Below are 19,341 nucleotides of genomic sequence, written 5' to 3'. Positions count from 1 at the left end.
ATTCCTGTCACACCGAGTCAAACATCTCATTTGTGCTATTAGTGAAATAAACAAAATCCATATTTGAACATGTGTGGACTCCCTTGTTTGTTACAATTGTCATTGCAAATATTTGAAATTATGTGAAAAATAAGGAAAAAAGGTATTGTGTGCATAATTTAAAACTAATTACCAAATGACAACCAAAGAGCTTTCACTGAGATTTCCATGATCACTGGGGCCTAAAAAACCTGATTTGACAGCAGGTTTTATAAACAATTGTGATGCATATCAAAGTGTTTTTATGATTGCAAGGTGGTGCAGAATTCATATGAGAATTTATTGTTTTGATCGTAATATTGCAAATCCCTGGAGATAAATATATAGATATGTACCAACTAATGCAATCTAATATCGCTGCTGTGTTTGATTGCATTAGGTGCTACAGTTGTATCTAATGGGGTAGGCATATACATATTTGTGTGTGTGTGTGTGTGTGTGTGTGTGTGTGTGTTTATATCTATATTATGTATGTATAACTGCTTTAATGCCTAATTCCTGTTTTCAAATGAAGTCTATGTGCTTTTTGTTCATGGGTCAGCTTCTGGATATTGAATCAATCCTAAGTAAATCATAAATAAACACTTTGAGCGTATATTAAACTGTATTTCTGGATTCCAACAGGACGTGAATGCAGCATACAGACTCGTGGTCTACACGTGCAGCATTGGTCTACACGTGTGTGCCAGTTACCCAACTAACAAAACAACAGGCCAGCCATGTGAGCTGCCTCAGCTCTATGCTGATTGGTGCACAGGCAACCAATGAGAAAATACCGGGGTGGCCTGCGCAATCAATTAGAAAAGTCTCAACTCTTATCAGCTGGTGTCGCTGTAGGACTGAAATTGATCTATGGAAGTAGGATTCCCGCTGTATGTCTTTTCATCCTTTATTACACAAATAAATATTTTGCAACTAATTTTATTTCCTAAAAGTATATTCTATTTACATGAGGAAAATATGCATGCATTTTGCATAGGATTTGTCTACCTTAGATGAAGACAAACAATAAGCAATCAGACATTTTTACACTACATAAATATGCCAATCAGCAACAACATTATCACTGGTGGTCTTAATAATGTCATAAAGGACCCAGGGGTCAGCATAGCCACTCTAAGCAGTCTGCAACTACACAGGCCCATACAAGGCAACATGTGTGCAGAGGTGCACAAACTACACAAACTTAATACTTAACTATGCATATTATCTACATTTTATTCATATAAAAGTAGTACTCCACCAAACAATACTAATTATGATAATTAGGACAAAACATGTACATTAATCAATAAAGGTCAAAGGTCATTGGTAAAAGTAGCGCTTATTGTAATCAATTTCTGTGCTGACAAGTGATTAACCCATAATGATGCATCAGCATTTGTTAGTTCAGAATATTCTGATAAAACATATATAATATTAAATTAATAAATTGTTTCTGCAAGCTATCTGTTATTCAAAAATAAGAGCATTGTTATGTTGTAGCTAATATGTCAAGTAGTTCTTAAAACAAATTGTATTCAGTTGTATATATATAAATATATATATATATATATATATATATATATATATTTGTTTTTGTTGTGTCTGTTGTGTCTGTTGTTAAAGCAAGATATTTAATTTTTTTTCCTTATAACGAGAATGAATATTTGCTGTCGTAAATTCATCTCTTTTTTTCTAGATTTGCCTGTTGTTGCTAGGGGAAGTGATGTCACCAGTAAACGACAGCTTTCACGTTGGGAAAAAAAAACACAGCACTGAAGTGTTGCTTACGAAGAGGCGCTAGGTATCCGAGCAAAATCCATCTCCATCGTTATGGTTTTGGCAGTAATGACCCCCAAAATACGGGGAACATAAACTACGCGTGTCACGTTACGAGTTGATCTAGATATTAGAGCTTTTCGTTCCTAAGAAAGCTATAAAAGGGATGGTGAAACTCGGCTTGTTGCAGAAAGACCTGGGATCTTGGGGGAAGGGGGAGTGTAAATTAAAGGGACTGGAAACCAGTTAAAGAAGGCGGGGTATTGACCGAGGTAACGAAAACAAAAGATTGAAACACAACAGTTTGGACAGGCAGCGTTAGTTACCCCGACACAAACGAGTCTGCTACCTTAGGTTAACGTTAGCTTAATAGCATAATGGAGCTTAGAGTGGGTAACCGTTACAGACTGGGCAGAAAGATCGGAAGCGGCTCTTTCGGAGACATCTATTTGGGTGAGTAAAATGTACCTGCAGCTTGCTCGTACCCCACCTTAGCGACCTTTTAACGCCTTTCCAATACCAAATGACAATAGTTTCATGTCCTGTGTGTATTTACAGTTTACCTCAGCGAGCTAGCTGTGACTTTGTCTTTTTAATTCAACTGCTGACTGCCGAAATTATTAAGCGTAACGCACTGTCTGCTGATGCGGGGAAACACAGGGGACATACAGGGAATACGGGTAACGTGTTTTACGACTGTGTTGCATAAAAGCTGGGAAAAGTTTTCACACTGGTAACGTTTTTCCTATTCAACAGCCAGGGCCTAACGTTATGTAGCAGAACAAAGGTGAGATTCCGCATTAGTTGACATTATTTGACAGTTATCGTCTTTTGCCTTAAACAGAGAAACAAAACTGTTATGAAAAGGATTAGTACTGACTAGAAAATGTTTGGTATCCGCTTGTTAGGCGTGACACAACCTGCAACTTCCGGATGAGCAAGTTCTGGGTAGATTGGTCACCTGTGATCAGAGCACAGTGTGTGCTACTTAGTCTAACGTTTGATCCCGCCTTGCTTGACGTCACCAAGCGGTTTCCTCGTGAGATCAAGGTGTGCAGTTTTTAGAGCCAGGCGCTGCAAACCCCCAGGGCATAATAGGAAACGCCTGTCTCTCACCTGATCCAAAAGCTGATTAGTTCAGGTTTAGTTCAGTTCAGCTTAACGTGTTACATAGACGTTAACGCTTTTCTTTATTGTGTAATGTTTTGATTTTACTGAGCAGGATTTTTTTAAGCCTGAGTACATAAGTTAATATGACAGAAAGTTGAAAGTAACATCTGCACACATGTTAAAGCCCTGACAGTCTCAATTAATCTGACAGATCAGTAATTTCTCTTTCTTTCTCCTTCTTTTATGTAGGCCTAATGCTTGCTGGTAGATTTTCTTCAACAAACCCAAAGTTTTTCTGTCTCCTCCCTCCTACTCAGTCTGCAGTAGCAGTGTGTGTGTATATATATATATATATATATATTTTTTTTTTTTGGAAAAGCCATCTGAAATAATTGCAATGTGAAACCACAGCGATACATCTCCTGCGAGCACTTACTCTACACAGTGTTTCTTATTAATCCATCCATGAAGCCTGTTGCCTTGTTCTTTTTTTTTTTTGCTGGTGACAGGATTGTAAACAAAGCGTTGCCGCTGGAGCAAATGCTTGTTGTGGAAAACCAGACAGATCTGGAGACAGACAAGTAGATGCCATGATGGGCTACATGGCTGTTAAGGGATGTCTTCACTGATTTTTGAATTTGCTTCTTATAAATACCATTAAACTTCTCATTGACTTCCCTATATCAAAATATTTATCTACTTTTATCTGAAAAATGGCTTCAGGTGACATCACATGGAGAAACCTCCAGTTCAGATTATGTCATCTTGTTAAGGCTCACACTATGGAGTTTGTAATCATGGTCAACCTGTTTTTCCGGAGCTCCCTCAGATGACACCTCCTATTGATGGAAAACTCCTCCAGGTAATGTCATCTAGAGGAGTTTTTCAGCGAGAATTGTAGAAATGGTTTAATAATGAAAAGTCAGAGGGAAGTTAAAATAAAGCCATAGAGAGCAAGTTGAAATTTGGGGAAGTCGCCCTCTAAGCATACTACAGAACAAACAATATAATGTGAACTTTGGGTTTTTAGCCTGTTGAATTTCCTCAATAATTTAATAATTGATTTTATTCATTGTGTGATGTTACTAGAAGATGCTGATAAGACTAGAGCAGCTGAACTGAAAGCACTGACATGGTCTAGGTATTTAGACAAATTTCAGCACCTAATTCTTGCATAAGTATTATGCAAAACGTTACACAGTTGTGGAGAAATAAAATATCCCAAAAAAGTCATAGTCAGTTAGCCTGTATACTGAGAGCAAAAAGGAAGGTGGGTCCCTGCAGAGAAATTTGATTTTAATTATTTGTTGGATTATTAACTGCTTCCCAACGTTAATTGCAGAAGTAGCTGGATTCAGTTGAGCTGAACTGTAGGGGATCCATCTGTGCGTAATTTAGCCAAAAATACACCTGATTCTACTAAACGACAGATAAATTACTGTACTTTTAAATCCTGAAATACACACACTCAGTGGGGTACACATAGCTGAAACTAATTCACTCTGATAAATCCTCACTTATCGGACGTTACAGTATGTGCTGACTCTGTATGATCATTTTGAGGGCTGTTGGGTTGTGTTCTACTAGGTCGGTTTGGTGTTTAGGAGTGTGGATTACTGTCAGACAAAGAGTCTCGTAATAAACTGAGCTAAATGGTTAGTGTGCAGTAGCCCACATATAGTCAGATTTTGATTTAGTGTGTTCATAGTAATTACCAATCAACAAGCTCGCTGTGATTTACCCGATGATTATCGGGTGGTCATGGGTAGAGCTGATATTATCATTATTTGGGAGTTTTGCTTGTTCTAATAAACAGTTTATTTGCTCCTATTATGCTCACAACATTGTAGAGTCATAAACTGAAGTTGGGCTTCCTCTGTCCTTCCTAGGGAAGTTCTGACAACCAATAGTCTAGATGGTACTTGTTTTGTAATGTTTTCCATTCCTAACAAAGCAACAAAATAAACTTACAAATGTAATCAAACATTATAATATTATTTAACATTATAATACATAATATTGGATGAGTGGTTCGATCCCCGGGCCTGGCTATATGTCGAAGTGTCCATGGGCAAGACACTGAACCCAAACACAAATAAGGTGAAAGAGTTTAAACTTTTATTATCTCTTAACTTATCGTCCAAATTAAGCGTTAGTTAGTGTTTGTGAATTGCAACAGCTGCAAAGGTTTAGAGGCTAATGTTGGCTTGTTTACTCTAATGAAGTGACAGTTGACCATGTTGAGGTGGGTGCTGCTTAAAACAGTAGTTAGTTGGGTATTAACACTATCATTCACCCTGTCAAAATATAAAATCATGTTTGAAAGTCAGTACTCCCTCTTTAAACTCTTTCAATTCTGTTTTATTCTGTTATTTGAAAAACAACGCAAAACTTGCAACCAGGTGCTGCAAATCATCAGTTCCTGATGTTTTGGTAGTTTTCTGCTCTGGCACATTCAGGATGTTAACACAATGCCAAAAGTGAAAGACATGTGCAATAATCTTAGAGAAGAAATTGTTATTACAAATCAATCATAAAAATATTTTATGACCCCAGGACCTGGGCACCTTGCAGTTATTGAGTCGACCATAAACTCCTCTCTATGCCAGAGGATTCTAGAAGCAAATATGGAGCCATCTGTTGAATGCTAAAGCTTGGTGTAAATTTGGGTCTTGCAACAGGACAATTATCCAAAGCAAACCACTAAATCTACATCAGAGTTGCTGAAAAAATAAAGAATCATGGTTTTGGTATGACTTAGTCAAAGTCCAGACCTCAACCCAGTGGAAATTCCTTCACAACAATCTGAGAGAGCTCCAGGTTGCTGTGGGATTTTTTTTTTTTTTTTTTTTTTAATTGGGTAAATGGATCTTTCAAAATTATCCTCATTTGTACGTTTACAGGCACAGATATTTCGGTTGGTGAGGAGGTTGCCATTAAGTTGGAATGTGTGAAGACCAAACACCCCCAGCTCCACATCGAGAGCAAGATCTACAAGATGATGCAAGGAGGAGGTGATTTATTTCCCAACATGCTGCAATCCTCTTCTCTCTTTATTATCTCATCAATTCCTCTCTTGCTATGTCCACTAGTCTTACTACTTTTTCTATACAGAATTGGGTGATTTTTGTTTTGTTTTTAGTTCCTTGTCCTAAACCTCATCTGCTTTTTTGGAGTCTTCATTGCTGATTCACTCCTGTCCCTTCCTTCCACCAATGTCTCCTTCTTCCACGTAGTTATTATGTATAAATGGCATAATCAGCTAGTAAACCACGTGAGCCACAGCTGAGGGAGAGTAACTGACTGCACTTAGAATCAACCTTTCACACCTTTATATCTGTAGGTTGAACAGAAATGTTGCTGTCCTTAAAACAAAGAGTCATGAGCGATTCAACCCCAAGTCATTTGAGAGTAACTAGTTGGTGTATTGGCAGCTGTTGATAAAACAGGTTACTTGTGGCTCCTTTTTGTACAGTCACTTAAACTTTTTACATTATCTCTCTGTAATTAAATACATTTTAAATCATAATGTGCATTGGATTCAAGTGGCTGTGTAGTTAATAACCTGGATAGGTGTTGGTTTTTTTTGTTTTTGTTTTTTAGCATTTTTATTTTCAGCCTTGTCTTCAATGAGTAAAAGACGTTATGTTTTTGTGTTCTTACTTGTGTGTGTACCTGTGTGTTTGCAGTGGGCATTCCAACAATAAAGTGGTGTGGAGCAGAAGGTGACTACAATGTGATGGTCATGGAGCTGCTGGGGCCCAGCCTGGAAGATCTCTTTAACTTTTGTTCTCGCAAATTTAGCCTCAAGACCGTCCTGTTGCTTGCTGATCAAATGGTGAGGATGACTACCCACTAAACACACGTTCTTTAGATTCTGACCACTGACACACGTCTCACATGCTCCTTTTACGTTCTGTCAAGCTGTCTGGCACTAATTCAGAACAGCTGGAAATGACAGCGAAGGCCTCAGTGTTTATATGACATGTCACAGAGCCACTTCACTTAGCTTTTCAATTTGTAGGTTGTTGTAATTGTGTCAGTTAGTGATTGTTAATTATAATTCAGAGAGTAGCCTGCTGTTGCTTTGTTGCATTGGGTCAGATTATTACAATGTCTTCTAAATAATCAGCTCTTTTTGAATATAATATGCTTTGTTGGCCAAGAATTCTAACACATACAAGGAATTTCCTTCAGGTTGTTGGTAGCTCTGAAGGACAACACATGTTCAATAGTTAACAAAATAAATGCAATTTAAAAGTGAAAACTACAGACAAAATTAGAAAAACAGTACAGAGACAATAGAAAGACATAAAGAACAGAAACCGAAGTCTTAAGTTTATTCCTCATGTAGTAGTGTTGCCACCGTGTTGGAATGTAGTGGTTTAGTATTAGTGTGTACAATGCAACATTTAAATCTGTTTTTAGAAATATTTTCAATTTAAAATTCTGAAAAAAACATGTACAATATGTAGAAAAAATAATAAGCTAGTGGACTAGTTGCACTTGTCAGCATCATGGTGTTCATGTTTAGTCAGTAATTAATCAGTGAAACCCTGTGTTCTCTTAGAGTGGGACTTTATTGTGGTGGACATATGGAGCTTTCAGAATGGTTAATGTGCAGCTGTTGAGCTGGTTAAGTTACCTGATTTGTCATCCGCTCTGTTCTTCTCCATTACAGATCAGTCGCATTGAGTACATTCACTCGAAGAATTTTATCCATAGGGATGTGAAGCCTGATAACTTCCTGATGGGTCTGGGCAAAAAGGGCAATCTGGTCTACATCATCGACTTTGGTCTGGCAAAAAAATACCGCGACGCTCGCACACACCAGCATATTCCCTACCGCGAGAACAAGAACCTAACTGGCACCGCACGCTATGCCTCAATAAACACGCATCTTGGGATTGGTACAAACACTAGATAGACCTATTTGACATGAACATGTCGCTACATTTCCTAAACTAAATGTGATGCAAAAATGTGTGTGTGTTTGTTTGGTTTTTTTCTTTTGTTTCATACTTAACAGAGCAATCGAGGCGTGATGACCTAGAGTCCTTAGGCTATGTTCTCATGTATTTTAATCTGGGATCGCTGCCTTGGCAAGGCCTCAAAGCTGCCACAAAGAGGCAGAAGTATGAACGCATCAGTGAGAAGAAAATGTCCACCCCCATTGAGGTGCTCTGCAAGGGATATCCCTGTAAGTTTCAGCTTGTTTTGGGATTTCTTTATTCAGAATTATTCTGTAAAGATTTTCAGATTGACCAGTTGCTGCCATCCCCTGAGAAATATTTTCTTCCTCTGTGTCACAGCTGAGTTTGCAACGTACCTGAATTTTTGTCGGTCTCTGCGCTTTGATGACAAGCCGGACTACTCATACTTACGGCAACTCTTCAGGAACCTGTTCCACAGACAAGGCTTCTCTTATGACTATGTGTTTGACTGGAACATGCTTAAGTTTGTGAGTACTAATTAGTGTACAATTGTATGATATTAACACTTAACTACTATATGAATTTTATATTTTGTTAGAAATGTGCACCTGCCCTCTACCAGTTGAAACCCAATTGAATTTTGCTGTTCAGCTGATCTGGTATTTGCTGTCAGCTTTCATCACCAATTACTCGCTTCCCCACCCCACCCCTTAATATTTCCCCCTAATATTGGGTTGAGTGCAGTTATGGAGGAGTTGATGGTAGTAGTAGTAGTAGTAGATTACATTAGGTTACAATGTGCATTGTACCATAGACTTTTATACTGCATTTAAAATTAAGGTAACGTTTTAGATTAAAGGCTGCAACTTACAGGGCAATTACGACAAATTTAATGTGTACTTATTAGTAACAACGGTGTATCTCTGTAATATCTATGGATACATATTTGTTGTTACTTAATAACAATAAGAAAAGTTTGGGGAATAATATAAGAGCATAAGAAAAATACCTATAGTATCTTGTAGTAAAGGGGTACTTCTAAAATATTATATTATAGGTGCACATCCGTTTACAATACTGTACAATACTAACTTATTTATTTATGCAATAAGTGGATATCCTGCTTTTGCTGCTATTGCACTCTTGGTTAGACCTAAACTGCATTTCGTTGCATTGTACTTGTACATGTGTAATGACAATAAAGTTGAATCTAATCTAATCTAAGTCTAATCAAATACTTATGGTATAACTACAGACAAGAAGAGGGTAAGAGGCTGTACTTTAAATAAACGCCTACTGTATAACAACAGATAGCAAAGGGGTTTAGAAATAGTAATTTTAGAAAAAAAATAAATACCAATCATGCTTTTGTTATTATTGCCTCAAATCATGGAAAACCAGTTTAATTTAGTTGAACATTAGTAGACTAATCAACTTATTGATAAATAATTAATTATCACCTGATAGCCGCAGGTTACTGCTGGTGCCTCTTCTTTCAAAAATGTATATATCTAAACATGTTATCTGTTGTACAGTAGGTACAACAATGAGCAACAAGAAAGCCTGTATCCCCACAGGAATGCAAAGAGCATGCACCTGACACCAGCACGTTCCTTTATGCTTTAACAATTTCATTCAATAAATTAACGTTGGTGACAGCTGCTCTGAGCTGATGTTTGACGTTCTAACAGGAACAATCAGCACCAGTCAGCTGAAATGGGAACAGTCTAATTTATACTTTGAGCTATGCGGAACACTGTCACACTGTTCCACCCACATAATTTATATAATGTATCTTTGTAGGTATTAATATGGTTATTAACACAGGTAAAGTTACAGTGCCACTAACAACAGGTAACAATAACCTTGCTTTCCACACGTATTGCCTTCTACCTAGCAGTTTATTCTGGACTGCTGTAGGCCTCATCAGCACATGCCAGGTACCCCTCCACTGACCCCATAGCCCCTCTGTGACTGTGCCGGTCTGGCTGTGCTCCTCCTCAGCTACATTTATGAAGTTATATAAATATCATACACATTACTTCAGGGTATACTGCTACACCTCTATACTGTCTATATTTATGACCTGTGTCTGTCTAGATGTATGTTTTTTGTGCGTCTTTTTCTCTCTACGCACCGACTCACCATGTGAAATACTTTGTATGTACAAACCTATATAGCAGATCCCCTATTTTGGAATCTTGTCCTAAAGCTTCCAGTTAGCATTAGCTGCATTGTTTAGTAGTGCATAGTGCTAAGTAGCAAATCTAATAACTGCCAAACAAGAGGGTTAATATGGTTAACATTACACCTGCATAAGATCAGCGTGTCATTGTGAGGGAGCTGATTTTAGTGCAATATCAATTCTGCCAAGCACAGGTTTACAGAGGCTTGTTCTAACACTCCTGTATTTGTTTTTTGCTATTTTACACAGGGAGCCAACCGTGCAGCAGAGGAAGCCGAGCGAGAGCGCCGGGACCGGGAGGACAGGCTGAGACATGGCAGGAACCCAGGGGCAAGAGGAATACCTGCAGCATCAGGGCGACCAAGAGGAACCCAGGATGGAGCACCCCCTACCCCACTAACTCCTACCTCACACACAGGTCAGTTCACTCCTTTCCACTTCTTAAATATTCTCTGACCCTTTCCAGTTACATGGACACATGTAATATCCATAGGCACAGGCTGCACAGGGCTACATATCATATATATCATATATCCCTATGAACACCCCCACTTTATAATTACAATTTAGCAGACCCTTTTTCCCACAGTGACTTACAAGTAAGTAGGAGATTCAAAGAATGACTTTAGAGTTCATTGTCTTGACCAGGGACACTTCAATGTGTAGCCAGGAGGAACACTGACCCTGTGGCTCTACTAACTGGGCTACGGCTGCCCCACCGCACAGACAGAAGTTAACAAGAAAAACAAGGTTTTAAAGCCACTGTTGGTAAAGGTGGAGCTGATTTAAGCACTTTGTGTTAACAGGTGTTTAACCCTTATTGCAGTATAAAACAATAAAAGCCTGGGTAATAATGTCTGCAAGGATCACGTTTATGTCGAGTTGGATCATGTGGACTTTGTGAGATGAAATACCTGTCTTCACTGGAGCAGCTGTAACAGCTGACGCAATCCTGGCTGCAACATCGCATCATAAACTTGTAAAATAAATGGTTAGGAATGTAATCCTGTCTTAAAAGAGCAGTGCAAAGCGTTGCATATGCTGTTATAGAGACAGAATTGAATCACTGTCTTTTCCCCTGCTGAACACAGCTCCGGCAGGCATGAAAGCTAAGTAAGCTCCCTTCCTCTTTTACTTACTGGTACACAACTCATCAAGTTACAGTTAAACTGTGGTAACAGTCAAATAATACAGTAAAAAAACACTGTTAAGGAGCAACTTCCTTATATTATGTATTTTGATGCATTTGTAGGGTTAGGAACCAATTTTTAAGTGTGGTGCTTAAAAGCTCCACTTTTCTTATGAATGTCATTATGTCTTGTAAAACATAAAAAGCATTTTGCATTTTCTTTTTAAGTGGACATGTATATATCATTTACTGCAACCACCACAAAGTGACAATGGCTGTATCTACATCTCTATATAACTCTATTCAATAGTGTATTTATTCTTCCTAAACAATTTTTCAATTAACAATTCAAACAATAACTCCACTAAAACACTGTTAATGTTAGGGAATACAGGGCGAGTTTAAAGGGAAGAAGGTGACCTTCTCACAGTCACATTGAACACACTCTCTTAAGAATGCAAGGTCACCATATTGATGATCACTGGCAGATTGGTAGACGATGAACCATTTATGTCCCGTGACAGTAACTGTCAGAGTGACCAGTGACTTCACAATTAAAACTGTATTTTCTGCAATTTCAAACAAAGCCATTGGTACACAAAGCTTAGTTTATCAACCATTCCACTTTAGGTTTAGCTTCAGCCATGAGAGAACCACCAGGACATGTTGTTATATACATTAGCAGGCGCGCCAGCTAGCGCTATTAAAGATTATGAAATATATTTACGATTCCTCTTTTATGTACTTGCAGGGTTTTTTTTCTTGTGCGTTTTTTTTAGCGTCTGACTTATCCTGTTTTTTGTAGACTAATGCACAGTGATTATCAGCAGCATTCGACTTGTTCAGGGTTCGCCACAGTGGAACGTGTTCCGCTCATTGATTGGCGTTAGTTTTTATTAGTTTATTAGTTTTTATAAAACCAGATCATGCTGACGATGTGTTAGTGATCAGTTTTCTGCCTTTGATCTGCAGCGAACACATCCCCTCGACAAGTGGGAGGCGTGGAGCGTGAACGAAAGGTCAGCATGCGACTGCACCGGGGTGCTCCTGTCAACGTTTCATCTTCAGACCTAACTGGACGGCAGGACACTTCCCGCATGTCCACCTCGCAGGTACAGGACATCCAGACTTTTTGTCTTATAGTTGCTTTTAACTCTCGCATGGGCAGAAAGAGGAAACTCTGTTCTTACCATAAATAATTCCTCCTCAGTCCAGGCTAAAAGAAGAATGATCATATGCTGAGGCTTTATAGTAACCAGTAACAGTTAGAATGACATTTTAAACTTTAATAGGTTTATTCATACAACAGCTATCAGAGATTAGCCACTTTATTACTGGAGAGTGGATTGTTTTTTCCTTATGATTTACAAAAGACTGATGTTTAATGCTTTCTATAGGTCCCAGATCCAAAGAAGAAAGTCTTTATAATATTTACAGCAATCCATCCTCGTTTTTCTTATTAGAGAAAAGTGCTGCTGTTCAGCCAGTTTTCTCCAGTTCTGTGGTTAATGCAGCATAAAGGTTCTGACTTGACATATTGGGCCTTCTCTCTCCCTTCCCCCGACCTCAGAATAGCATTCCCTACAAGCATCACGCCAAGTAGACGCTCGCCACGTCCTTGTGTGACGGCGGCAACACTGGGTGAGTCCTGTCCCTAAAGTATAAGGGATGCATGCATCCTATCACCAGTTCTACATTGGGCTGCCATAGATGTTTGGGTTAGAGCTTTGTTTTAGCGTTTTTCACTGCTCTCCTTAGGGAATATAAACAAAGAAGGATACAGATTCAAAAATTTGGAGGGCATTCGATCAGATCAGCAGCATTATTGGGTTTACGTCTCTACAAAAATAGTTGTGCTTAAAACCCCATTAAATGATTCGTCAGTTCCAGTAAACTGGATTTGCAGCTTTCAGTGGGAAGTTAAATTGAACGGCCAGTTCTTGGTGTCATTCTGCAAACAAACATCACAGCCTTTAGAATGTACATCTGTTTGGCCATTGATAATTACAAAGCTGTATTATATCAAGACTCATTGAACAATCAGGTAGTATTTTTAGCACTGCACGGCAGTCCTCTGAGAACCTGGGTGGATAATGCATTGCAGAGCATCAGAAGCTAAGAATGTGACTCCCTCATCGCCAACTTGGGGTTGATGTAATGCCCCTTAAACAGCTTGTGGCTTGTTGCTTTTACTGTTGGTTTAATGCTTGAGACCATATTGATTAAAGCCATAGCTTCCAAAAGGTATTGATCTACTTGTTACAGTCTCACCAGCGGCCTTGCTTTGTGCAGTGCCATGTTATTTTCGCCTTCAGATGTCTATCCCCCTTCCCCCTGTATATGTACACACCTACACCTATCAGGCATAACATTATGACCACCTGTGGAATTTAATGCAATCCAATACAGTGGCTCTGTCAGGAAATGTTATAATTTCCCAGTTTTTAGGTTGAAACTGGGAAGGTTGAGGTCATAGTGGGTAGTGGAGTCTTACTGTTTGCATTATAAGAAGAGATTGTTAAACTTTTTTGGCCACTTGAGAAATTACAACCTTGTAAAAGTAGAATTCATGGCAGAGCCACTGTATTGGATGCATTAAATTCCACAGGTGGTCATAATGTTATGGCTGATCGCTGTATATGTCTCCTTGTCAGGAACCCTTTCCCACACACCCAGTTTGATTAAGCTTGTCTGGTGTCAGTCTTTTCTGTCTTCTGATTTATTCTGTCAAACTCTCCAGGGTGTTTTATAAAAGTCATCAGTAGTGAATCCAACAGAAAAATTGTTAGCTTTACTTTACCCAGTACTGTCTGTCTGACAGTTAGTGATCTCTGCAAACACCAAAACACTGCGTAGCTATTAAGTAATGACATTTGGTGCCTCAAGGCTTCTTTAATTTCTTTCTTTTGTAATGTTATTGATATCTTGTGAGTTAGTGAGTCAATTGATTTAATTTTGCCGTTCAGTACAATTTCGAGGGACTTTTATTTACTACTTATTCTAACTTACATTCACTGAACACAGAGGTTTGTGTTTAGTCAAGGTGGCTCTCTGAGCAGTAGCAGTGTTAGATGAAGGCCCTGTCTGCACTGCAGGAGCTGAAACAATCATTCAAATGGGCATTTAAGGGTCAGCATGTAACCTACCATACATATCTTTGGACAGTGGGAGGAAACCAGAGTATCCATGCAAAGGCAGGGAGAACAACCTCCACCTGGCCATACTTTACTGATGAGGGGACCCTCTAGCTGTGAGGTGGAAACACCAACAACTCATCTTGATATCCGGTTCATTATTGTGACTTACAGAGACAGGATCGTGAAAATATGTGTCAAATATAAATGTACCTGAGTTCTTGTTTCTGAAAGAAAGTTACACAAGGCAGAACACAGGACTCAGGCCTTAGTGTTTCGTCAAGGTTCAGATTATGGGTTGTTACAGGTTGCTAAAATTCTGTAGCAGAGAGATTAATTTGACTTAAGCTGAATTCAAGACAGAATAAGGCTGGTGGAGGTTTGGCCTCCATCACTTCGGCTTCGCTAAAGTATAAACCTTCCCTGTCACTGGCTAACTCACCCCATCATGTGCCTGCAGCTACTTCACAGCCCTGCCACTAATCCTTGGTATTTTATCTCTACTTATTATTGCATGTTTCCTGCCTAATGTTGTAAGCCTTCTTAAAACGTGTTCCCTTAGGTAAAGCTCTATCTGAGCATGTTTTTCCATGAAATGACAAACTATCTTATCAAAGCCATAAAATCTAGTGATAATGTATGTTAACCAACAGTTAGCCGCCCCAGGTTATAGGCCTGCAGTACAGTTCTTCAGAAACTTTGGATCTAACCTGGACCATAGCATGTTTTTCACAGAAACAAATGTAAATGCAATTTTTGGCATTAATTTTGTAGTTTGTTGGACTTGTTGCTGAGGGAAAATGTATGTACAACTTTAATACAAATGAATTAAAGCCCAATGCTTAAATTCATTTTGGAAATCAACTATTTTAAAGAAAATCTATTAATTTCCTCTTAGCTGACTGAAAACATTTCAAAAAACTTTAACTTTCAACACCACTGAATTATTGAGCTTTTTGTTGATTTTTCAGAAAACACAAAATTAGTTCAACCATGTGCACTTTTCTGCTGATATACACTCAACAGCCACTTTATTAGATAAACCTGCCCAACTGCACGTTATGCAAATATTGAATTAGCCAGTCACATGGCAGCAGTTCAGTGCATTTTGGCAAGTATACCTGGTTAAACGATCTGCAGGAAGAACATCCGAATGTTTTTTTTTTGGTTACTTTTAACAAGTCATGGTTGTTGTTGCCAGACAGGCTGGTCTGAGCATTTCAGAAAATGCTGATGCACTGGGATTTTCACTCACAACCATCTCTCAGAGGATGGTCTAAAAGAGAGGAATTATTCAGTGAGTGACTGTTCTCTGGTCGAAACACCTTGATGGCAGAGGTCACAGGTGACTGAAGGTAACAACAACTGAGGTTTGCATAATGGACCCTGAAGTAGATGGCGGCACAAGCAGCAGAAGACCACACCAGATGCCACTCAGTTAAGAACAGGAAAGCCCCTCCAAACTTAGACCATAGCAGCCTGGAAAAACCCCTTACCTGCTTTGATGAGTCTTGATTACTGCGGCAGCAGCGGGATGTTGGGGTTAAACAACATTAAAGCGTGGGTCCATCTTGTCTTTACATCTACTGGAGGTGGTGTCATCAATATTTAATTTTTTTCCTACTTGGAAACCTTTGAGTATCACTTAAATGTCATATCCTACCTGAGATTTGTTGCAGATCATGTCTATTTCTTTAAGACCACACTGCATCCATCTACTTCCAGCAGGATAACACACAGTATCACAAAGCCAAAATGATTTCAAACTGCTTTCTTCAAAGTTCCTGAGTTCACTGTACTCAATGACCTCCACAGCCACCAGATCTTAATCCAACAGAAGCACCTTTGGGATCTGATAGACTGGAAGAATCACATCATAGAACTGCATGATGTCTGTATGGACCGAAATCTCTTAGGAATATTTCCAACCTCTTGTTGAATCTCTTCCAAAAACAATAAAGGAAGTTCTAAAGGTAAAATGGAGACCAAGGGTGATTATTAGGTGGATCTAATAGGCTGCGTTGTGAGTGTATGTTCTATCATTCTTCACAGAAATAGAGACAGTTAAACAATTTCAATGATAAGTGATTGTAAACTTTTAAATCTTCATCTGAAGTATAAATTAAGTGCCACATGAGAACCTTTACCGACAGCTGTTTTCTCCATTTAGAAATGTTGTAGTTATTGATAATGGAGCTTGTGAGGTGAACAAAACCTTTGTTTTGGTCACTTTTGGGTTGAAAATCCATTGAGATTTTAGAAACCCTCAACATCTGGACATGTCCTCATCTGTAAACAGTGACTGTATGTTTTGACCCACTGCTGTCTGTCCTGTGTGTCCTCTAGATGGTGCCTGGTGTTCCACCTGCTGGTCTTCATCTTCTAGCTCCTCGATGAGCCTCTGCAATACCAACCTCTTGGACCAAGCCCTGTTCACTCAGAAGCACTCTGATATACTAATGACCATTTATTACTACTACAGCTACCATTGGAAGCCAGTTCCTGACTCAGCACAAAGTGCGATGACTGCTGTTCAGTACTTTCACCCATTTCTGAATATTTTAGGGGGTGTGTACCCTCCCTCTCTATGTGTCACTCAAAATGTTCCCGTTTCTCTGTGTTGGTCTGGCCACGCAAAACATTTCAGCAGGTCAGACCTCAGGACTGTTATGGCCACTTTTTCAGGAGATATTTGCAAAACCCTCTACCACTGCACTGCACCTCACCACCTCCACCGGCTTGTGAATGAGCAGTGGTTTGTCCACAATAACCCAGCTGTCTTTTCTGGGACAGTGACTGATGAAACAACCGGTAATGCAACTGGCTGCTGCTCCTACAGTGGATACCCTGTAATTGATGAGCCTTTATTTTTCATTTAGGTTTTTGCTAGTTCATACCTGATCAATAAAACAACTTATATCTATGGGTCATTTTTGGGAAGAGATTGTTTTTGCTGGTATTTGCTATTTTGCTTTTTTCCCTTAATCTACTAGCCACATGTTTTAATCCCCATCACTTAGGGTTTTCATCAGTAACTTTTATTAAAACAAAAAACATCTTTAATCCAGTTGTGAACATGTAGAACTTTGACTGCTAGTTGAACAAGTTAACATACCAAAATACGCTTTGGTATCTTTGGTGCAAACGCTCCTGTCTGTTCCCCTCCAGGTTCTGATTGCTGTCCAATAAGCCCATTCCGTTTTACTTAAGTACAGGTTCTTAAGGAAAACAGGAACTGTTCTTAGAACTACAATAGGAAGTGGCCCCTTCTTTGTGTTTTTGGACTAAAGCTACAAACCATAAAAGTTCTATCATGCTGTTTTATGTAACCTTTTTAGCTCATACTGTACTTTAGAGTAGATACTTTCTCAGCTGAATAGGAGCCATGTTCACAGGTTTTTGCTGATTGGTCAAACACAAAGCAGAGATGAGACCCAAGCTGTTGTAATTTATGTCCTGGCTGCTGCTTAATTTTATCTATTTCATCCTAGGGACACTGCTTTATTAAGTTTTTTTTGTGTGTGTGTGTGTGTGTGCGAGAATGTCCCCATTTAGATTTAGATGTTGCAGTACTTTGATCCAGTTCTTACGATGCAAATATCTCTACTCCGCCTGACGGCAGTGTCGGCAGTATGCAGACAGAACAAGAGACTGGCATTTGCCTTCATTCCTGTGGAGGCTATTCACCTTAACTCAGCAATTTACAGTGTTTAAAAATGTTTCTACCATTTTCCTAAAGGGAAATCTTTATCTTCATCTTTCATAGGACTACGAAAGGCTGCAAACTCACCACAAATCAGTATAAAATTACAGGAATTCATACCAACTGTTGACCAGTCTGTCACTTTAAAGCTTCTACTGGTGGTGTGAACGCAAACAGAAAAAAAAGCCCCTGAAGGGGAATAATCTTGTGAAAGCTCCCCAGAGGTTAGCAGCTTAAATCCAAGTCCCTAGAGCTGTTTGTTCCGAAAGCACCTTGTATAAGGGGGCATGGGCAACATGACCAATTTTACCAGTTGTCATTCAGTCTGTACAGATACTGTCTTTTTCTAATTTGTATTATTTTTAAAGCTGTGAAATAACTAATATTGATGTGTATGTTTGCTCATGTTTTATTTGAACAGACCTGTAGAAATGGGTCTGAAAACTACTTCTAAACTTGCTGGTGCAAGTTTGGTTGCCAAACTTTTAGTATTCTGCCATTCGTCTGCCCCCTTCAAAGCCACTGAGTTATTACAAAAAGGAAAGTTGCACTGAATGTGAAATATATTAAGTGAGACATGCTGTGCTGTCACAGCTGCTGCTTTCAGGAGCAATTTCATTGACGTGTCACATTACCATAGACACTGAAAATGTACTGTGTATGAATTTTTTAAGTTACTAAAATTATTCTTTACGGAGCATGGAAAAAGAAAGCTGACCATCCATTCTCAAACATTTCAGCAGTAGTGTTTGGAGTCTTTATATCCAACTCACTTTGTGAGTGAAAATCACCTGTTGTAATCCATTTTGCTCCTGCTCAGACTCTAAATTGATTTTTACCCTTTACACACTCAGTCATCTTGATATATTACACATGCTGAATAATGTAACTAGATCAACAAGATTTACTTTCTCACATTTATATTTGTTTGTGTACTTAAATTGTAAATAAATGAATTTCTTGTAACTTTACTGTCTGACTTTTTAGTGGCTATGAACTTAGTTTATCAGGAAGAATGCAACTGGATCATCTGGAAGAACGAAGAAGAAGAGGAGCAAGGTGTGTTCGTAGGCAGAGAGAGAAGAGGAAATCTAAGAATGTAGGACTGACAGTAGGGACTTTGAATGTTGGGACTATGACAGGGAAGGATAGAGAGATGGTTGACATGATGTAGAGAAGGAAGGTGGACATACTGTGTGTCCAGGAGACCAGGTGGAAAGGTAGCAAGGCTAGAAGCTAAGGAGCAGGGTTCAAGTTGTTCTACCATGGGTCAAATGGGAGGAGAAATGGAGTAGGAGTTATCCTGAAAGAAGTTTGAGTTATGTTCTAGAGGTGAAAAGAGTATC

The 19,341-nt window shown here is 38.9% G+C and overlaps 1 protein-coding gene across 3 annotated transcripts; it reads left to right on the top strand.

Moving 5' to 3' along the window:
• The first annotated feature begins 1,781 nt into the window (after positions 1–1,781).
• csnk1db (casein kinase 1, delta b) lies at positions 1,782–18,961 on the top strand. 3 transcript variants are annotated; one of them, XM_067509075.1, is made up of 10 exons: positions 1,782–2,253; positions 5,814–5,924; positions 6,600–6,748; positions 7,592–7,820; positions 7,940–8,110; positions 8,223–8,371; positions 10,279–10,447; positions 12,131–12,270; positions 12,734–12,799; positions 16,639–18,961. In XM_067509075.1, the coding sequence occupies exons 1-9, from the start codon at positions 2,178–2,180 to the stop codon at positions 12,782–12,784; spliced, it is 1,245 nt and encodes a 414-aa protein (XP_067365176.1). In that variant the 5' UTR covers positions 1,782–2,177; the 3' UTR covers positions 12,785–12,799; positions 16,639–18,961. The 3 variants fall into 3 exon arrangements, with proteins under 3 accessions (XP_067365176.1, XP_067365177.1, XP_067365175.1); XM_067509076.1 differs by having other exon boundaries at positions 1,783–2,253; positions 12,729–12,799; XM_067509074.1 differs by lacking the exon at positions 12,734–12,799 and having other exon boundaries at positions 1,784–2,253.
• The last annotated feature ends 380 nt before the right edge of the window (positions 18,962–19,341 follow it).

The sequence above is a fragment of the Channa argus genome, chromosome 7 (assembly GCF_033026475.1).
Source record: "Channa argus isolate prfri chromosome 7, Channa argus male v1.0, whole genome shotgun sequence".
Lineage (NCBI taxonomy): Eukaryota > Metazoa > Chordata > Actinopteri > Anabantiformes > Channidae > Channa > Channa argus.
The sequence above is the reverse complement of the archived record's forward strand: the minus strand, read 5'-3'. Positions and strand labels throughout refer to the sequence as shown.